The sequence below is a fragment of the Sitophilus oryzae genome, unplaced genomic scaffold (genome assembly GCF_002938485.1).
Source record: "Sitophilus oryzae breed Bouriz unplaced genomic scaffold, Soryzae_2.0 scaffold_1181_pilon_pilon, whole genome shotgun sequence".
In the NCBI taxonomy this organism is placed as follows: Eukaryota; Metazoa; Arthropoda; class Insecta; order Coleoptera; family Curculionidae; genus Sitophilus; species Sitophilus oryzae.
The window spans coordinates 1,653,005-1,673,047 of record NW_022145817.1 but is presented as its reverse complement, the minus strand read 5'-3'; the positions used below and the strand labels follow the sequence as shown (position 1 = coordinate 1,673,047).

Sequence of the window (20,043 nt, the reverse complement as noted above, 5' to 3'; positions counted from 1 at the left end):
CTTGCTGAATGTTAAGGTCTCCCCAAAATTCGAGTTCTTTTATACCAACATTTTGATTATGGAATTTGATTGATTATTAACGGTAATAAAAGGACCAAATAAAATTTTATTGGATTTTGATCTGCACATTCCGGAAGGATTTAGTACACATTTTTGAAAACGTGATGTTTTTGAAATCCGCACGTGATCTCTATCACACTTAATAAAATATTTATTGCCTTACATATTTGGAATTACTCATAAAATTAGTTACAGAAAGTTAATCGATATTTATTAAGCAATATTTATTTTTAATACTGTCATAAAATCGTCAGTGGAACGTATTGGGCAGTCATAAAGCAGCTTTAATTTTTTTATTCATTAGCATACTATTTTCAATATATCGATTTGATATTAAATTTTAACCTAATAATATTGGTCAGCAAATTAACGTCAGATTTTTATTCATAAAATATCAAATTTCTCTATTTGTTACCCTGACGAAAAACGCATTTGAAAAATTGATAGTAAAATTTTCATCATTTGTATTTTAAACTGAATATATTTTAAATACGATGACAAACAAAATTTGGGCGAGTTTGAAACACTCTGTGAAATGGTTTAGATTTGATTTTTTTTGAGGTGGCTATCGGCATCGGCCCACTTCGACGTGTTCAAATCTATTGTGGTCCTCTTCGAATAAGTTTACCAAGGTAGACCTAGAGGTTACTCCAGTGATGACGAACCTATGACACGCGTGTCAGTGCTGATACGCGAGCTCATTTTTGGTGAGACGCAAAGATAAATATTTCATAATTCAAATATTTGTCTCTCATAACGGCCAGAGTTGGTTATTTAATAATAATATTATTACAATAGAACTTCACTAAAGGTTGATTCTCACTATACCTACCGTATCAGCTATTTTCCGTTTCCCCTTCCGTTAACATATAATATTATATGATGTAAATCCGTTCTGTTTCCCTTCCGTTCCATATCCTTTCCTTCCATACATTTTTTTGGCGGAAGGACTGCAGCGTATCGGAAACAGCGTTGTCAAGTTCTTACATTTGCACCAGCTCTGCTAACATTTTGCTGATATTTATTTATATTATTTCACTTCTTAATTAAATCTATGACGGAAAAACCAGAATGGTGGTCTGAAAACTTAAAAAAAAATTATAGAAGAAAAAAAGCGATCCTACCAGAAATGGCTTAGTACCCACAGCGACCACGACAGAGAAGAATATTTTAAGATTAAATTTCAAGATTAAATAGAATGGTTAAACGCGAAGTATCTAAAAGCAAAAACAAAATGTGGGAAACCAAATGTGAGAGAGTGGAAAGATATATTAGAGGTACAAGAGTGTCAGAAGCGTGGAAGACAATAAGGAACCTTAGAAGAGACGAAAAGCAAAACAGTAAACTAGAACTTATAAGCATGGAAAAGTGGGAAGACCATTACAAACAGTTACTGAGAGAAAACAGGACAGAATTCAAACTAGAAGTGCCAGATTTGAAAAACGCAAAAGATATAGATGTAAATGAAATAAGTGTAAACGAGATAAAGAAAGCATTGAAGAACTCAAAAAATGGAAAAGCTGCGGGGCAGGGAAACATTTTCATTGAGCTAATAAAGCAGGGACCCGATATATTATTGGAAATACTAGCTGATATCTTCAACAGATGCCTGATAAAAAACGAAAACATTCCTGAAGACTGGAACCTGGCGTACATCAGTTCTATCTTTAAGAAAGGAGACAAAAAAAGATGTAGCAACTACCGAGGCATTAGTTTAACAAGCTCAATGGGAAGGTTGTATGGCAGGATATTAAAAGAGAGAGTAGAAGAGAGCTTTGAAGAAATAGAAGAAAATTATTTGAAATCTTGGTTGAAGCAAATGTTAGTAAGACATATATCAATGCAATCTGGAATATGTACAAAAATCCAAAAAGTATGATTAGACAGGGGAAGTTCCTATCGGAATCCTTCCTGACATCTAAAGGACTTAGACAGGGGTGCAGTTTATCACCTACCTTATTTAAAATATATATCCAGGAGGCATTGAAAAACTGGAGAAGGAAGTGTAGAGCTATGGGAATAGAGATTGACAACCACTGTCAATTGACCTTGTTCTTTGCAGACGACCAAGTTATTGTTGCAGGTTGTGAGGAGGATGCCGACTATATGTTCAGGAAACTTGAGGAAGAATACGACAGATGGGGACTCAATATCAACCTCACAAAAACCGAATACCTGAAAGTAGGAGAATAACAAACTGAAGATCCTGAACTACACATACATGAAATTAAAAAGTGTAGCGAATATAAATATTTAGGAAGTATTATATCTGAAGAAGGGAACTCCAAGAAAGATATACATAGTAGAGTTCAACAAGGTAAGAAAGTAATCGGTCTTTTAAACCCTCTCCTGTGGTCAAATAAAACATCCATCCAAACAAAGATAAGGATTTACAAAGCAATGGTAGAGCCAATTTTAACATACGGTGCCGAATGCTGGCAATTTACAGCAAAAGAAAGAAGGATGGTCGAGTCAGTGAAGATGGACTTTCTCAGAAGAGCATGTCGCATATCAAGAATGGAACACATTAGAAATGAGGAGATCAGGCAAAGAACAAGGCGAATATATACCAGCACCGACAACATCGAATCGAGACAGCTACTATGGTATGGGCACGTAAAAAGAATGGGAGAGGAAAGATGGCCAAAAAGGGCAATGGAGTATCGTCCCCAAAGCAGAAGGAAAAGAGGAAGACCTACAACTACGTGGTTAGATAGAAGTATATGAGAGACAGAGCTATTAACCAGGAAGAATGGCAAAATCGAGCAATATGCAGGTCGAAATGCGGGATGCGGTAGAAGCTGTAGGACCCCCGCTTTAAATATAAATAATTAAATCTATTACATTTTTCGAAAGATACAAATTTTTAAAATAAAACTTTCGTTATGATATAAATTGTAAAATACAAAGTATGGAACTGATACGGAACGGAACCTTACGTATAGCGTCAATACAATAAAAATTCGGAACAGATATGGAATGGATATGGAATGGAAACGGAAGGTATAGTGAGAAACAACCTTATTCGGACACGGCGCCAAATCTGACACTCCAGTAGTTAGGCGTCTCTTAAAAACCGGACAATGTTGATAGTTATACGTTTTAATTCCGGATGCCAACAAAATTTAAAGGCAAATGAATGAAAGTCCGCATTTTTCTTGGACGGTGGACGATTAGATGCAGTATGTAGTCTTTTCTTTGTAGTACAGGAGTCAGGAGTATCGTACATTGTTAAAAAATAGAGCCAACTAAACGACTCTTGCTGAAGAAATGCCAGATTGGATTGCATTGACAAAGAAGGAAGGATACGTAACTTTTCTGTTCCATACATAATACTCCATTTTTTATGGAAGGAAAAAAAAGGAGAAAAGGAATTTGTTTCTGGGTTGACTGAAGAGAATAATAGGGGAGAGACAAATTGAGGAAAAAATACTAGGTAGGTATTAGAAACAAAGAAAACAAATGACGCTTTAAGTGAAACAGAGGATAACAATGTTGTATTGAAAATGAAACTTAACAATGCTGTAAATTTTTTATCAAAAAGTATTTACTGGGTAGAAGAAGACGACGTTTCTATGCAAGACTTTTTTTTGAAAGCAGTAAAAGAGAAGCCTGGTTGAGGCAGCAAAATCGACAAGTATGTAGGGCAGATAAAAATCGATTCATTTTTTTAAACCAATTAATTCAAATCAAGTGAACATTAATTTCATATTTGTTGAAATTTTTATGTAAGACTTTAAAGTGTATTAAGGTGAGTAGTTACTTAATACTTCACTTGGTAACTGTCATAAAACTGACGTTAATTGTAAAACTGGCATTGGCTTTATTCCAAGTCTTTTATCTATGGCTTTATTTCTTTGAAAAACAAGTTTAATCGGGTTTGGGTTGGTTTAATTGTGGCCAGCCGTAGCTCCAGCAGTAGTGTGTAGATGTGAGGAAAACACACCACAGTGGCAACAAATACCCTGATATTTAAAAAAAAATACAGTTCCTATTTAATGTTAAAATATAAGTATAGGGTTTACTCTTTGAGTTTGAAGTACTAGAAAAAAATAATGTTTATTTTTTTGTAAATATCAACGCCCAGTATTTTAAAAACGAAGCAATTATTCTCCTATATTGATCAATAATTGGAACAGAATCTCTCAATATTATCTGTGTTATCGATATCAATAAAATATTTGAGTCATAATTGAGAAGTTAATATAAAATAACATTTGAATTAAAATATGTTTCCATTTGCAAAATTCTTTTTAGTTGCAATGTCTGATATTATTTCATTTCTCTTTTTATTGTTAATGCTATAATTTTCTTTTGGTATAAACACCCTAAAGCTAGCATGTGTGGTAAGTACACACTTTACAACAAGTTGTTAATGTTCAACACATAATAACTTTTGGTAACACATAATAACTTCGCCTCCACTTTGAGTTAAGAGTTAATATTATATTTTATACTCTTCAAGTTTAACTGAAGGTTATTTCATACTTTCTTAACCCATTATAGATTTATGGGGCGAGGGAGGGGGGGGGTTAATTACAGCGATCGTGTAGATTTATTGTGTCTCCATTTATTGAGTTATAACTCAGGATAGTCTCAGGGCTTTGACAAAAATCAGTATCTAGGACGGTTTTACAGAGGTTAGTTTTCCATCCATTTTATAAATTATCTTGATAGTTTGCCTTTTATATTATTAAATATTTAAAACTATATACAGTATGTCCCCGGATTGTCTTTACAAGAGGAAAAACTTTTTTATTATTGATACTACATTTACTTATTTTTTTTAACTACATTTTCATATTCTTTTTTAATTTTCTCTAAAGCGGTATGGGTATTTGGAAAAGTATAAACGGGATTAACCATTTTAGAACAAGGAAATTTTTTATGAAGAATGCATTTTTGTCAAAATGTCATTAATAAAAAAGTTTTTCCACTTGTAAAGACAATCCGGGGACATACTGTAAATTTGAACTTCTAAACATTAATACAGTTGGAAACTATGGCGTTACAATAACAAAATAAAACAGTTAACTCTAACAACAATCTACCAGAACACAAATACTCTGCTGATGATGTTAACATAGTTACCAAAATGCACGTCCAGTGTTCAAGGTGGAGTGTTCTGGTATAAATTGTGAGGTGAACTAGTGTTTTATTTTGCCTTTCTAAGCCTTGATTTATATACATACAGGGTGTTTCAAGAAACGATTCTTCTTTGTTTCGTAGCTAAGGGGGGATGAAGTCGATTTTACGATTAGATATAGATATTTTTTACGATTTATTATAATTTTCTTCCAAGTGTTTTTAGCGATTGGAATGAAATTTTGAGGACAAAAGTTACTATAAGCACTATTCTGTGCTATAAGTGTTTAAAAAAAAACATATTTTAGTATTAAAAAAGCGTCGACAGATTCACCAGGGAAGTGTTTTGTATCACTGGAATATTTTTCTATATAAACTTGTGCACCACTGACTTTTATTCTCTTGTTAGCAAAATTGTGTGGGCTGTTTAATGTCAATTAAAATAACTTTTATCTCGATATTTTGTCAATTTTGATCTCCTTAAAAAAATATAAATTATTTATTTAATCCATTTTATTATTAAATTTTAGTAAAATTTATACCTGATGTATCCCATCAGGGTGTCTCATTTTAGTTGAAATCATACGGTATCTTCGTTATTCGCGAAGATAAAAGGGTGCGGTTTGCACAAACCTGTGCCATTTTTTTGTCAAACGGAAGATGCCGTAATCAAAATGTTCATAGCCTTCTTCGTTTTTTAGCTACAGGGTCTTATCGAAAATTTTGCAATTTGGGACAGCACCCGTATCTCCGTTATTATGGATGATATCAAGAAGGTAAAAACTGATTCTTGTAGAACTTTTTACGTAGAATACAGTGGCTAGTCTGTTTTTCTACGAAAAAAAAATATTTTTGAAAATATGAACTAAAGTTTTGTTTTTTCAAATGGAACACCCTGTATATTTATAAATCATATTATGCCTTGCTATGAGCTTCTCAAATATATATATCACTCTATATTTATTTTCACTATTTACTGCAATATTTAAAATATATCATTTTCTTATTAGTAGGCCTTGATAAATAACAAAATCAAAATTGTATTTACTAAAATAGACATACACATATTAAAATTTTATTTGGAATTAATTATATTTTACTTTTGAACTATTACCACTGAACCTCTGAATATATTTTTCTCCTTTTTATAACGGAATTTATTATAATGGGATGGGGTTTGCAAATATCTAAAAGCTTGCATTATTAAAGCATTTTCCAGGTGTTCGACATCGTATTAGTTGCCACGATATATTTCATATTTCAAAAATCCCCAAAATCAGAAATCGAGAGCGGACAAATCCGGGAATCAGGGAGGCCATCATATGGGTACATTGTTTCCAATTCATTGATTTGAGAAATAATCATTTAACAAAATTCTAATATTTTCGTTGTAAGTTAAGTTGTGAGAGGGAGCCCCATCTTGCTGAAAGTATATTTCACGTAAATTAGCTAAAGGGATATCTAAAAGTTCCGGTACGATAGATTCCAAGATTTACAAATAGCGGTAGAGATTTAAGTTTCCCTAATATACAAAGATTTAATTAGTGGCTCTCAAAATAAAACAAGAAACAGATAGCAGTATTACTTTTAAGAATTCTTTAGTTTCTTTTATTATCAATCATGGTCTACTAATAAATATATGATCTTTTAATATATTTTTTTAAATATTGCATTAAATAATGAAAATAAATATAGAGTGTTATATATTTTTGAGAAGCTTATGGCAAGCCAGATCATATAATTTATAAATATACAGGGAGTTCCATTTAAGAAAACATAACTTTAGTTCATATCTTTAAAAACATTATTTTTGTAGAATAACAAACTACGCCACTGTATTCTACGTAAAAAGTTCTACAATAAACAGTTTTCACCGTCTCAATGCCTTTAACAATAACAGAGATACAGGGGGTGTCCCAAATTGCAAAATTTTCAAAAAGAACCTGTAGCTCAGAAACGAAAAGGGCTATGAAAATTTTGTTTACGGCATCTTTCGTTTGACAAAAAAGTGGCACAGGTTTGTGCAAACCGCACCCTTTTATCTTCGCGAATAACGAAGATACCGTATGATTTCAACTAAAATGAACTTTCAACTCCCTGAACATCAGGTATAAATTTTACTAAAATTTAATAATAAAATAGATTAAATAAATAATTTATATTTTTTTAAGGAGATCAAAATCGACAAAATATCGAGATAAAAGTTATTTTAATTGACATTAAACAGCCCACACAATTTTGCTAACAAGAGAATAAAAGCCAGTGGTGCACAAGTTTATATAGAAAAATATTCCAGTGATACAAAACACTTCCCTGGTGAATCTGTCGACACTTTTTTAATACTATAATATGTAACACTTATAGCACAGAATAGTGCTTATAGTAACATCTTCACGAATAACGGAGATACCGTATGATTTCAACTAAAATGGGACACTCTGTTCAGTGCTAGCTACAGTATATTCAAGAAAAAAATTATGGTATTATATACATAAGAACTATTTTTTTTAAGTTTTAACACCCCCCTGTAATTTTAAAGCTATACATTTCCGTTTTTATAGGAACTTTTTTTAATTTTTTTCTTGATGAGAAATCAATTAAGTACTTACTTAGGTACTTAATATTTTTGCCAGTTAATGACATAAAAAAAGATTGCGCTATTAAACTTGAATTAAGGCAAATTAATATAATTGTGTTTATCTCATGAAGGAGACCGAAATCTACATAATATCAAGAGGCAACTTTTAATCGGCATTAAACGGCCTACACAACTGTGCTAACAAGGAAAAAAAGTCAATGGCGCACATGCTTTTTTTTTGAAAAATATTCCAGTGATAAATCATATGCCCGGGCGAATCTGTCGAAACTTTTTTAGCATTAAAATATATAGCACTTATAGTAACTTTAACGCTCAAATTTTCATTCCAATCACTAAAAGCATTTGGTAGAGAAAAAAATTAATACTTTAACCCTCTGTAGATACGAGTCAAAACACATGTTTTTTGAAACACTCTGTATAGATTGAAATTAGTTTTACCGACTAATTAATCTGAATCCTAAATTTAGGAAACCATATTTTTATCACAACTTGCTATTTTTGTGAGTATTTCAGAGTCAAAGACACGCTGTTAAATTAGAGAGCCAAACTGTCTAGGCCTTGTGAATGATGCACATATGTATGCGTGTATTTCTAAACGAATCCAAGAATAAATCCCGATTCAGTGTCATCCGAAGTCGCAAAACAGCCAAATTGCGAACGCTAAACACCTGCGGTCCTTGTCCAATGAGTTCCAAGTACGAGAGAATTAATTCTCTACAAAAAAAAATAATTAGTACAAATAAAAATAGACCTTAAGTAAGTATATTAATATTGTAGTGTTGTATGTGGTTACGTGGTAACATTATATACCGGGTGCATCACAAAAGTGGCTCACCCCTTTTTTATTTTTTTAGATGAAAAGACGAGATTTGGTATGTTAGAATATGACATAAATTAAATAACTACAACTTTTGATTTTGAAATGTCACTCTCAGTATTTTTTTACTTTATTCGATAGAAAATAACGCTCGAAATGACGAATTTTTTACGTAAAAAAGGTCTCTTGGTAAAAATCGCTACGAGTAACCGTTCTCATGATATTTGAAGTGGAAATTATGAATACAGTCAAAATTGACAAAAATTAAACATGTTGATTAAATAGTTATTTGACTGAAATGATAAATTTGGATTTTTTTTATTTTTTAATTATCAATTTTTCTATAAAAAAAGCTAGACAAAACAGTTTTTGTTGAAATTTTACACAAAAACATTTCCAAAATTATTTCCAATCTTTTTTTTCTATCTAATAACTATCTAGAGTCAACAGTTATAATTTTTCTCAATGATGACATTTATTTATTATTTCGATTTGAAATATCTTGAGAAATATTACGTGTAGCGCTTTTTACTAAGAGACTTTTTACGAAAAAAAAACGGCGGATATGTATATTATATTAATAAAGGTACGGATGAAAAGTTATTAATCTTTAAAACAGTTAATAAATATGTAAGTGACAAGTAGGAGTCATACTGACATCGAAATCAAATTTATTATGTCAAAAAAACACCCAGACACCAATTTTCATCCAAATATCAAGGTTAGTTCAGAAATTAATTGGGAAACATTGATTTAAAAATTAAACTTATACACTCTGTATCTCCTAAACGAAGTATTTTAGGACATACATTTATAAGACTTTTTTTACTTATTGTTATCTGCGGAATAATACAATTCAGAGCACCCTGTATACAGGGTGTTTTTTGGTGTCTCTTAATAACATGTTAACGTTTAAGGGGGTGATTCTGGACCTATTTAAAAAAATCATATGAATGTCAGCCCTAAACATTTCAACTTTTGAGATACAGGGTGGTAAAATTTTCTAAAATATCACTTTTTTTCATAACTCTGAGGTTATTATAATTATCTTTACGAAATTTCTACATGTCTTCTATGCATAAAACTGTTTTTTTGGAGTACAATTTTTTTTATTGTGTCTCTTAATTTCCATCCAGCCGATGCAAAAAAGATTTCTACACAACAGTCACTGCCTCAGATTTTTAGTGATTTGACCCTGTAGTAAAATGACTTTTATTTTTTTAACAAAAACTATGCTTCTGACGAAAAGAAATCAGGAAATGAAAATTGTTTAGAAATTAATGAGGATTTTGAACATAATTTTTATTCTAAAAGAAGTACCATTTTTTCCTTAAAAAATATTCAATTGAAAATCCAGGTATGGACGCCACTGGTAGAAACAATAAAATTGTTTGTACATCAACCAAATTTCTTAAACATATCTATAATAATATCGGAGTTTATCCATGGAAAAAAAATTCTTTAGAAAAATGTACCACCCTTTATCTCAAAAGTTGGGACGTTAAGGACACACAGTCATATGAAGTTTTTTCTTAGAATATGTTCAGGAATCATCCCCGTAAATATTACCATGTCATTAAAGAACACCCGTATGAATGTAGGTATTGTCAAAAATACTATGTTTTACTGTCCTACAGCTCTTTTAGGTTGACAAACATGTAGACTGCAAAAATTAGTTAGTTAGTTTTTCTTTTTTTTATATAGGGTGGCGCAGATTCAAATGCTCTTTCAAACTATATTAGGGTTTCCTATACCTATCTAGCTCAGATTTTTAATAAAGAGCAATTTTTCAATAAAATGACAGTAGCTATTTTCAAAATTGAAATTAGTTTATGGACTAATTTAAATTTATACCAGTTTACTTTTATTTAATTTACACCTACAATAATTTAACAAATAATATTTATTAAATAGCCATGGCACTCTAGATTGAAATTTAAAATACGATTTTTTTTCCGGCGAAAATATCAAAAGTTTACTATTTTCTATTGAATAAAGTAAAAATATACAGAGGGTGCCATTTAAAAATCAAAAGTTGTAGTTATTTTCGGCGAAACAGGTAGTGACCGAAACCAATTGAATATGTCAATCAATCCTAATTTATGTCATATACTAACATACCAAATCTCGTTTTTTTATCTCAAAAAAATAAAAAAGTTATAGGGGTGAGCCACTTTTGAGACGCACCCGGTATCTATAAATTAAAACCATACTACCAGCTCTGCGAAATAGGACAAGTAGTTTTTCAAACGAACGCTTATCAGGAAGATTCCTATTTGGATATCTTTGAGCATAAGCCCTTGAAACCAAGAAGCAATTTTCCGCACAATATAAAATCATCATTAGTAACATATCCATTCGTTCTGCCAGCAGATACTGCTTTATATTTCTTAATAAAATAATGAATACTTACTCATTAACCTATTGTGGGTAAATTTAAGTAACCTAACCTAACCTAACTGTTATTAATCAAAATAATAATGTCCATAAACTAATGTCGATTTTGAAGATAGTTACTGTTACTAGAAAATTGTCATGGCGACACCAGACACCAGACATTTATTTAAAAATCGCTTTTTATTCAAAATCTGAGCTAGATAAGTATAGGAAACCCTAATATAGTTGGAAAGAGCATTTGAATCTGCTTCGATTTATTTAAAAAATACGGGGTGTTGCCTTTGAAATAACGAAGTTTTTATATAAAATAAACTATTAAAATAGATCAGAAATTCTTGGCACCCCTGTATAAATTTAAGGAAGCAATAACATTTTTCAGAAAGTTTATTTCTCTATATACCTTTAAACTCAGCACAAAAATTAATTCTGAAAAGTAAAGTACAGGGTGGTAATAATCTATTCTATTGTAGCATGCATATTTAAATATCTTTAAGTAGGTATCTCAAAACCAAAGATTTTAAACATATTTTTTCCTTATAGTAAATGCTTTTTTTTGGGCCCAAGAACCCAAAAATTAAATAAAATAATTAACACTAATTTTTAATCAAGGAGCCTTGGAAAATAGATTTGATCGTCTAACGTTTTTAGTGTCTTGTCCGGACCGGTTAAAAGATGCCTAAATCGCGTATTTTTAATCATATCTCAATTTTTTCAAATGGGACGAGGGTCATTAGCATATTTGGAAAAAACATTTTTTTACGAATAATTTGATACCACATACTTGATATTTGAGTTATCTTTGCATTATGAATCGCATGTTATAATTTCAAATAAACCATATGTGCAAATGTCAAAAGGTGACATATGATATGTCATTCTATTCAGAGTGTTTTTTCTATCGAATAAAGCAAAAAAATACCGAGGGTGCCATTTAAAAAACAGGAATTGACCGAAAACAATTGAATACGTGAATCAGTCCTAATTTATGTCATATACTAATATACCAAATCTCGTTTTTTAAACTGAAAAAGTAAAAAAGTTATAGGGGTGAGCCACTTTTGAGACGCACCCGGTATACAGCGTGACTTATATGTAAGATAACACACTAGTACCATAAATAACTATTTTTATTTTGCTTTAACATATTTGTCAAAATCCAGAAATCCCCTCTCTATATACCCATCGAACAAACGTTATGTTCACATGGTACCTCACCAACTTCCACATCGGTAGTACGGACCGGACATTAATATTCATACTCAGTCAGAATCGAATACTTAATTAGAATACTTAAGGTCAGAAACGGAAGTAGCAGCCGAAGTACCTAAGCCGCACCACCGACCGTATGTGGCTTTCCACACAAACCGATAGTCTTTTTTGACCGGTCGATGGTTACGAAACGTACCGTCGCCGTAGTAGCGTAAACATTCTGCGGTTTCCATCGTAGAAAACAATACAACGACGATTAAACACACTCGGTTAATCGATTAAAGCGAATTTCCGCGAATGCTTTTTATTTTCACGACGCGATAGAAAGTTATTTTGGCGGCAAAAAACTTCCCTCGTTTCCCGAGCGTCGTCCGGATGCTGGACGCGGTCGGTGTGCGCAATCGCGAGCGCGTCTCCGAAGCCGACTTTGATGTAATTTGAAAAGCGAATGGGCCGTTAGTCGCGTGTTGCGCGCTTTTGCGGGAGCTTTAAATCTAGCGGAAGTTGGGCAGCGCAAAGTTCTGTCTCGACGGACTTCTCGTCCGAGGTATTATGTGGCGAAAGTTCGTTTCCGTTTTTTCCAGTTTGGTTCTACTTTTGGGATAGATCGGCTTGGATATATATTTACACGCATGGCGGAACTTAAGGCGTTAGGGGTAAGTTTTAACCCTCTTCAAAATATACACGCGCGCGGATGTTATGATTTACGTATTCTCTGTATTCGTATTCGGCAGTTATGTTAATTATAGTTTTGTAATGTTCTGTATGTAATATATAATTTTAGCAAAGCAAACCTACAAAAATATTAAAGCTTTATTCGAAATTAGTGGTTGAAATTATACTTTATACTTAGGTTTACGATCATTCACAGAAAAATACAATTATAATCAATAGAAAACCCTAGCAACAGCTTGCGGCAGACAGTTGTATCCATAGAGAAAACCTAATAATTAGCTTATATAAAACAATAAACTCTTTTCATTTCTAACCATATTTTTTCTTGATGGATGGCGATCAAAGGCCAGGATCAGTGGCGGATACAGAGGGGGGGAGGCGGTCATTCAGAACATCAAAATTAGTGGTGGTAATTTTCAATTAGTAGAACAAGTTGAGTTGACAAACTCTCAAATTTTTCCATTGACGATAATTCAAAATTTGCGAATAATGTAATAAAAGAAAGAGTTTCTAAAACCTCTTTATTATTCACTCTGCAGGTATAGTAAATTTTAAAACAATTAGGTTGTTATTGTTAGCTACTAGAATTCTGATAAATATTATGTGTAAAAGCAATTAAGTAGAGTAATATGAAACTAAATGTTATGTTTATTTCATATACAGGGTGAGTTTCCTACGATGTTCTCTCGGAAACTACTGGAGATAGAGAGTCGGTTAAATGGGGAAAGAATTGCAGTTTGTGGGGTCATAAACATGCGCCTTTCAGATTTTTGAAAAAGTTTATGACTTACTAGATATTTTGAAAAAAACAAATTTCGGCTATTTTAAAAATTGTCCCTAATACCATTATAATCTATTTTAGAGAAAAAGTTTTCAGATAAAAGTTGTAGATAATCACATCCTTAATGAGATTGTGTCCTCCGTTTTTTTTCTAAAGCCTGTCATTTTTGACATATGACACAAACATATGTTTTTTTAAATGGAAACCATAGTTGGCGCCATTTTTTAAGCTTTTTAGCGATACAAGCTATAATATGTTTCTTTCGAAAAATTACTAAGTTATAGCCAATTCTTATAATTTTTAAACAATTTCACTTAGTTAGCCATGGAAACAAGTTCAATCGTCGTTGCTTTCAGAAATGTGAAACTGTCACATCCAAACTTTATGAGAATTAAGAGAGGCACTTGAAGAGGCGGTACGGGAGAAGTTTAATAAAGTCGACCGGCCGTAGTCAACCGTTCGTTCTATAGAAATTCATAAGTTCTTTTGTGACCCTTATTGTTAACCATACCGCCTAAAAAAATCTAAAATGGATAGGTCAGGTGATCGAGGAGGTCCATGCAATTGGTCCACCTCTTCCTATCCATGAGTTTGCATAATTATGATATAAATAATTTTTAACATTTCTTTTATTATTATGGGGAGTGTCATAATGAAAGTCATGTTGGAACCATTCTATTGAAGCGCAAGTATCTAAATTTAACTTTTTTAAAAAACGTAAGTAACGTTCACCGGTCAACGTATCCTCGAAAATGTATGGCCAAGAAAAGTTGAACCAATAATCCTACACACTTTTCTTCATTTTAAAAATTCATATTTACAATTTTTGTTTATTTTAATTTATAAAGTTTGGATGTGACAGTTTCACATTTCTGAGAGCAACGACGATTGAACTTGTTTCCATGGCTAACTAAGTGAAATTGTTTAAAAATTACAAGAATTGTCTATAATTCAGTAATTTTTCGAAAGAAACATATTATAGTTTATATCTCCAAAAAGCTTAAAAAATGGCGCTTTTTATGAAGTCATGGCCAACTATGGTTTCCATTTAAAAAAAAACATATGTTTGTGTCATATGTCAAAAATGACAGGCTTTAGAAAAAAACGGAGGACATAATCTCATTAAGAATGTGATTATCTACAACTTTTATCTGAAAACTTTTTGTCTAAAATAGATTATAATGGAATTAGGGACAATTTTTAAAATAGCCGTAAAATTTGTTTTTTTCAAAATATCTAGTAAGCCATAAACTTTTTCATAAATCTGAAAGGCGCATGTTTATGACCCCACAAAACTGCAATTCTTTCCCTATTTAACCGACTCTATATCTCCAGTAGTTTCCGTGATACCTATAGAGAACATCGTAGGAAACGCACCCTGTATTTACATAAAACATAAGATGATGAAAAAAGAAAAAAATATAAAACATAAATCTGTATATCCATTTCGTGGAACACTATAAAATCGAACATGTTGTGGACCAATGCTCATTTGATTAATTGACTAGCCTGTAAAATTAATGCGCTCGTCAAAATTTTTGAGTGATTGACGTTTATGTTTATTTTTTATTTACTTTAAAATAAAAAAAGGATTTTTCATCAAGATTAATTATTCATCTGTCGGGTTAAAAATATTAGGAAACTGAATAGGTTCAGAAAGATAATATGTGATAATTTTGAAAAAGACATAAGATGAAATGAAATAATCCAGTGAGAAATAACATTGGAATATGTTTAATTCCTAACGTCTAAGTTCAAAGTCTGTTTGATAGCAGAGTTTTTTGATTTTAAGGTAGGTACATAATTATAGTATGATCGAAAAACAGGCACCAAATTGGCTAGGAGATGAGGATCGACGACAACCTCCATATAATTTTACACATAAAATGACAGCGATCTTCATATTCAAACCATATTTGTCAATATTTTTTTTTATCGCATGGTGGATAGAAATGGTAATGATGTCCTTTACTGCTGAAAATTGAATATGGGTAAATGTTATGAATATTAAACAAAAGAAAATTAATTATACATATAATAAGCAGATATCATACCGTTTGATTTATAAAAAAAAAGTTTTTTACATTTCATGTTTCAGAACAAACAATGTCGAAACTAGCGATATACAGGGTGGTCCGAACTGTATTCCGGAAACTTCCGAAGCAGATTCTGCAGATGAAAATAAGTAAAAAATTTCGTATAAATATATGTCTTAAAATGCTTAGTTTCAGAGATACAGGGTGTAGAAGTTTCATTTTTATTTCGATTTTTTGCAAATAATTTCTGAAGTAACGTCAATATTTGGATGAAAATTGGTGTTTGGGAGTTTTTTGATATGAGAAATTTGATTTTGATGTCAATATGACTCCTACTACCGAGAAAAAAAATATACATCTCTGTGACTTTTCAAGCAAAAAATATCTCTTTGTAAAAATCGCTACGAGCAACCGTTCTCAAGATATTTAGAATGGAAATAGTCAATACATGTTATTATTACGAAAAATAAACACGTTGAGTAGGTAGTATTTCATTGAAATAATAAATTTGAGAAATTTTTATTTTTTTTAATTAATAACAATGTTAAAACAGTTTCTATTGACTTTTGGCACAAAAAAAATTTCAAATTTATGATTTCAGTCTAATAACTATTTAGTCGACATGTTTAATTTATGTCAATTATGATAGGTATTGATAATTTTGATTCCAAATATCTTGAAAACTATTACTCGTAGCGATTTTTACCAAGAGACCTTTTTTACATAAAAAACGTCATGAATGTATATTTTTTTACTCAGTAGTTTTATACAGGTACGGACATAAAGTTATTACTCTTCAGCCAGTTAAAAAATAAGTAGGTGGCGCCCTCTACTAGTAGGAGTCATATTGACATCAAAATCGAATTTTTCATGTCAAAAAACTTCCAGACACCGATTTTCAGCCAAATATTGACGTTACTTCAGAAATTATTTGGAAAAAGTTAAAATAAAAATGAAACTTCTACACCCTGTATCTCCGAAACCTAGCATTTTAGGACATACATTTATACGAGCTTTTTTACTTATTTTTATCTGCAGAATATGCTGCCGAAGTTTCCGGAATACAGTTCGGACCACCCTGTATAATACATATTTAATACATTAGGAAAGCATATCGGGAAGCATTAAGAGTTAACATCAAATATTTTCTTTAATACAACGATATAGAGTTAATCTCGGAGTTAATAAAACTTCTTGTAAGTGTTATTATACGATTAATTTACTCACTGTGGAAGCTCAAGTTGTGTATATCTATATATGCATGTGGGTTATGTAAAGGACAAATAGCTTAACATCATTTATTTATGACCCCCAGAATAAGTTGAAAACAGTTTAAATTTATTCGTTATAACTCATCATACAACCGAGGCATTCAGGCCACAAAAGCCGGTATCTCAGACGGTTTTCCATCTCCGATATCAGTCGTATCAATGTTTATCGCACGAATGGTTGTGGTCTCAGCGCACTCAGTAATCAATTTACTGAGTTGTTCATTGAGTAGATAGTGTCCTGTTAAAAACCCCGCGATAATCCAATGATTGTTCTTACTTAAATGAAGAAAAACCTTTGATCGTCTCAGACCTGAGAAATGTCTGCGAGTGACATAGACAATTGGAGCATTCACATTCCAGGTGGAGTCTTCCAGGTTCTTGAGTTCTACTTTAAGTTGGTTTCCACTTGGGAAGCGTAACTGTTCTGATCCATTTAGTGGAGCGTTTTTTAGCCAGATATATGTATATAAACGGGATTTGGTTTAAGTATTTAATACTCATTTCCAACTACAGCCTATTGCTGCCTTCCCGTTACCCTACGCCACACATCTCGATTTAGAGCGTCATCAGCTTCTAGGTTTCGAGCTTCCATTGCTTCCTTAACTGTTCTGTTCCAGGATTTTCTAGGTCTACCTCTCTTTCTTCTGCCCTGGGGAGCCCATTGAAAAACTTTTTTTGCTCACCTGTTCTCCGGCATACGCAGAACACGTCCAAACCACTTTAAGCTGGATTTTTCGATTCGATCTAGTACTGTTTCCTCCGATGCATTCATGATACGCCTGACCTCGATGTTTGTCTTTTTTTCATCCTAGATATACCTGCGCTTCTTCTAAGGTAGTCCATTTCAACAACTTGGATTTTGCGCTTCGTGTCTGCACTCAGAGTCCCAAGCTCTGAACCATAGCAAAGAACTGACTCCACCAATGGTCTTCCAAGTCTCTTTTTAGTTGTTGCAGACAAGTTTTTAGCTAGACCGTTTGCTTATTTATTACCTTCTATCCTTTGGTGGACTGGCAGTACTGGCACCCAGAATTTCTTTGCCTAATTTGTTCAGCTTCCCTAGTATAGGCATTCTGTGACCAACTTCGAATTGATGGGTACTGATTTGATCGCCTCTTAAGGCTGCTTGACTATACATATATACTAATATATAAAATCCTTAAGTGACTGACATACTGATTAATCACGATCCTGCTCAAACCACTCAACGTAAGAAGCTCAATTTTGGCATACAGGTTGATTTTAGAGTGTAGAGGTTCGATAAGAAGGGATTTTTCGAAATTCCAGTTCCAAGAGGGTGAAACCACCCCTCAAATATTACAATATTTTTTATTTAAAAAACGGTCAAGTTTCCGAAAAAACGCTTAAACACGTATGTTTTATTTTGTTTTTTACATATTTTAAGATTTTTTAAAAATGTATACAGGGTGTTTCGAAAAATCTGGTCATTGATTAATCACGATCCTGTTTAAAGCGCTTGACGTAAAAAGCTGATTTTTGGAAAACAGATTGACTTTAGGGTGTAGAGGTTAGATAAGAAGGGGTTTTTCGAAACTCGAATTCTAAGGGGGTGAACTATCCCTCAAATATTAAAATATTTTTTATTTAAAAACCGGTGAGTTTTTCGGAAAAACACGTATATTTTATTTAGTTGTTTTACATATTTTAAAATTTTTATAAATTTATACAGGGTGTTTCATAAAATATGACCATGGAGTAATCACGATTCTGCTTAAACTGCTTGACGTTTAAAGCTGATTTTTGGCAAACGGATTGACTGTGGGGTGTAGAGGTTCGATAAGGAGGAATTTCTCGAATCTCAAATTCCAGGGGGTGAAAACGCCCCTAAATATTACAATATTTGTTATTTAAAAACGGTTAGTCTTTCGGGGAAAACGTTTGGACAAGCATTATTTATTTGTTTTTTTACATATTTAGAAATTTTTAAAAAATCATACAGGGTGTTCCAAAAAGATGGGTAATTTCTAACCACGATTCTGCTTAAACTGCTTGACGTAAAAAACTTATTTTTGGCAAACGGATTTTTCGAAAGTCAAATTCCAAAGAGATGAAACTACCCCTCAAATATTACCAAGTTATATAATAATATCGCCATATTGTTTTTTCTCATGCTGACATAAATATGAGAAAATGTTATCCAGTTTGTATATTAATGGCAATTTTTGCTTTGCTTTATCATCACCATTACAAATGATTAATTTGACGCGAACGAAGTCGCTGGTACACGCTAGTAAACTATAAGATACAACCTCCTAACAAAAATTCCTGTATACGCCCCGTGTGGTAATCGTATACCGATTAAAATATTCAACAAAGTTAAATTCTTTTTCCAATTAGTATACCAAATTCCGGGCGAACCGTCCCTGATACATCCAAAAAATCCGGGTAAATCCAAACGTCTAAACAAGATTATGGTTTTAATCGTCAGTTGATGATACTAACATGATTAGCAAAACTTGCATCCACATTCCAAAATAAAGTGTTTTACTGTGTTGTATTGTGGTAAACTAAAACTAGTGTTCTTTGGTCGTCGTGTATTTTTAAATTTTTAACTAAAGTAAAACAAATTAGTGTATGAGAAATGTCCAGTAATGAGCACTGGATGAATGAACCCAAGCCAAAAAATATTTTAAACCTCTATTTTAAATACATAGTTGTTCCAAAAATATATCGATATGGCCAGATGTTATTGCCAAAGGTAATCTTTCCTAACGCTTTTAAAAACAATTTCTGGTATTGGTTGTACAGGGTGAGTCAACGATAGAGTAAAGTCCATTATCTCATTTGTTTCGAGCTTTACAAAAAAAATTAAATATAAAAGTTATAGGGAAGGTTAAGATACATATTTTAAAATTATTATAGAGTATACAAAGTATACAAACATATGTTTTTTTAAATGCAACACTATATTTTTTATTTTTAGATTCTGCGTAAAATTTTATAATTTTTTTGTATATAATGTTATATACCTAAAATTAATAGTTTTTGTAATATTTCAATTTGTTTAAACAAATGTTAAATTGCAGTGTGATAAAAAATTGTCAGTGGTACCATTGTTTCTGAAGTTAGAGTACCAAAATTTGGTAGGAGAG

General features: G+C 32.0%; 1 protein-coding gene across 1 annotated transcript in view; it reads left to right on the top strand.

Annotated features, from left to right (window-relative positions):
- Positions 1 to 12,576: 12,576 nt before the first annotated feature.
- The window catches only part of LOC115891461 (tumor necrosis factor receptor superfamily member wengen), a 228,457-nt gene continuing 220,990 nt past the window's right edge, over positions 12,577 to 20,043 (top strand). Inside the window, exon 1 of the mRNA XM_030911913.1 lies at positions 12,577 to 12,823. Within this exon, the coding sequence (XP_030767773.1) occupies positions 12,800 to 12,823 (24 nt within the window). The 5' untranslated portion in view covers positions 12,577 to 12,799. The remainder of the gene's footprint in view (positions 12,824 to 20,043) is intronic.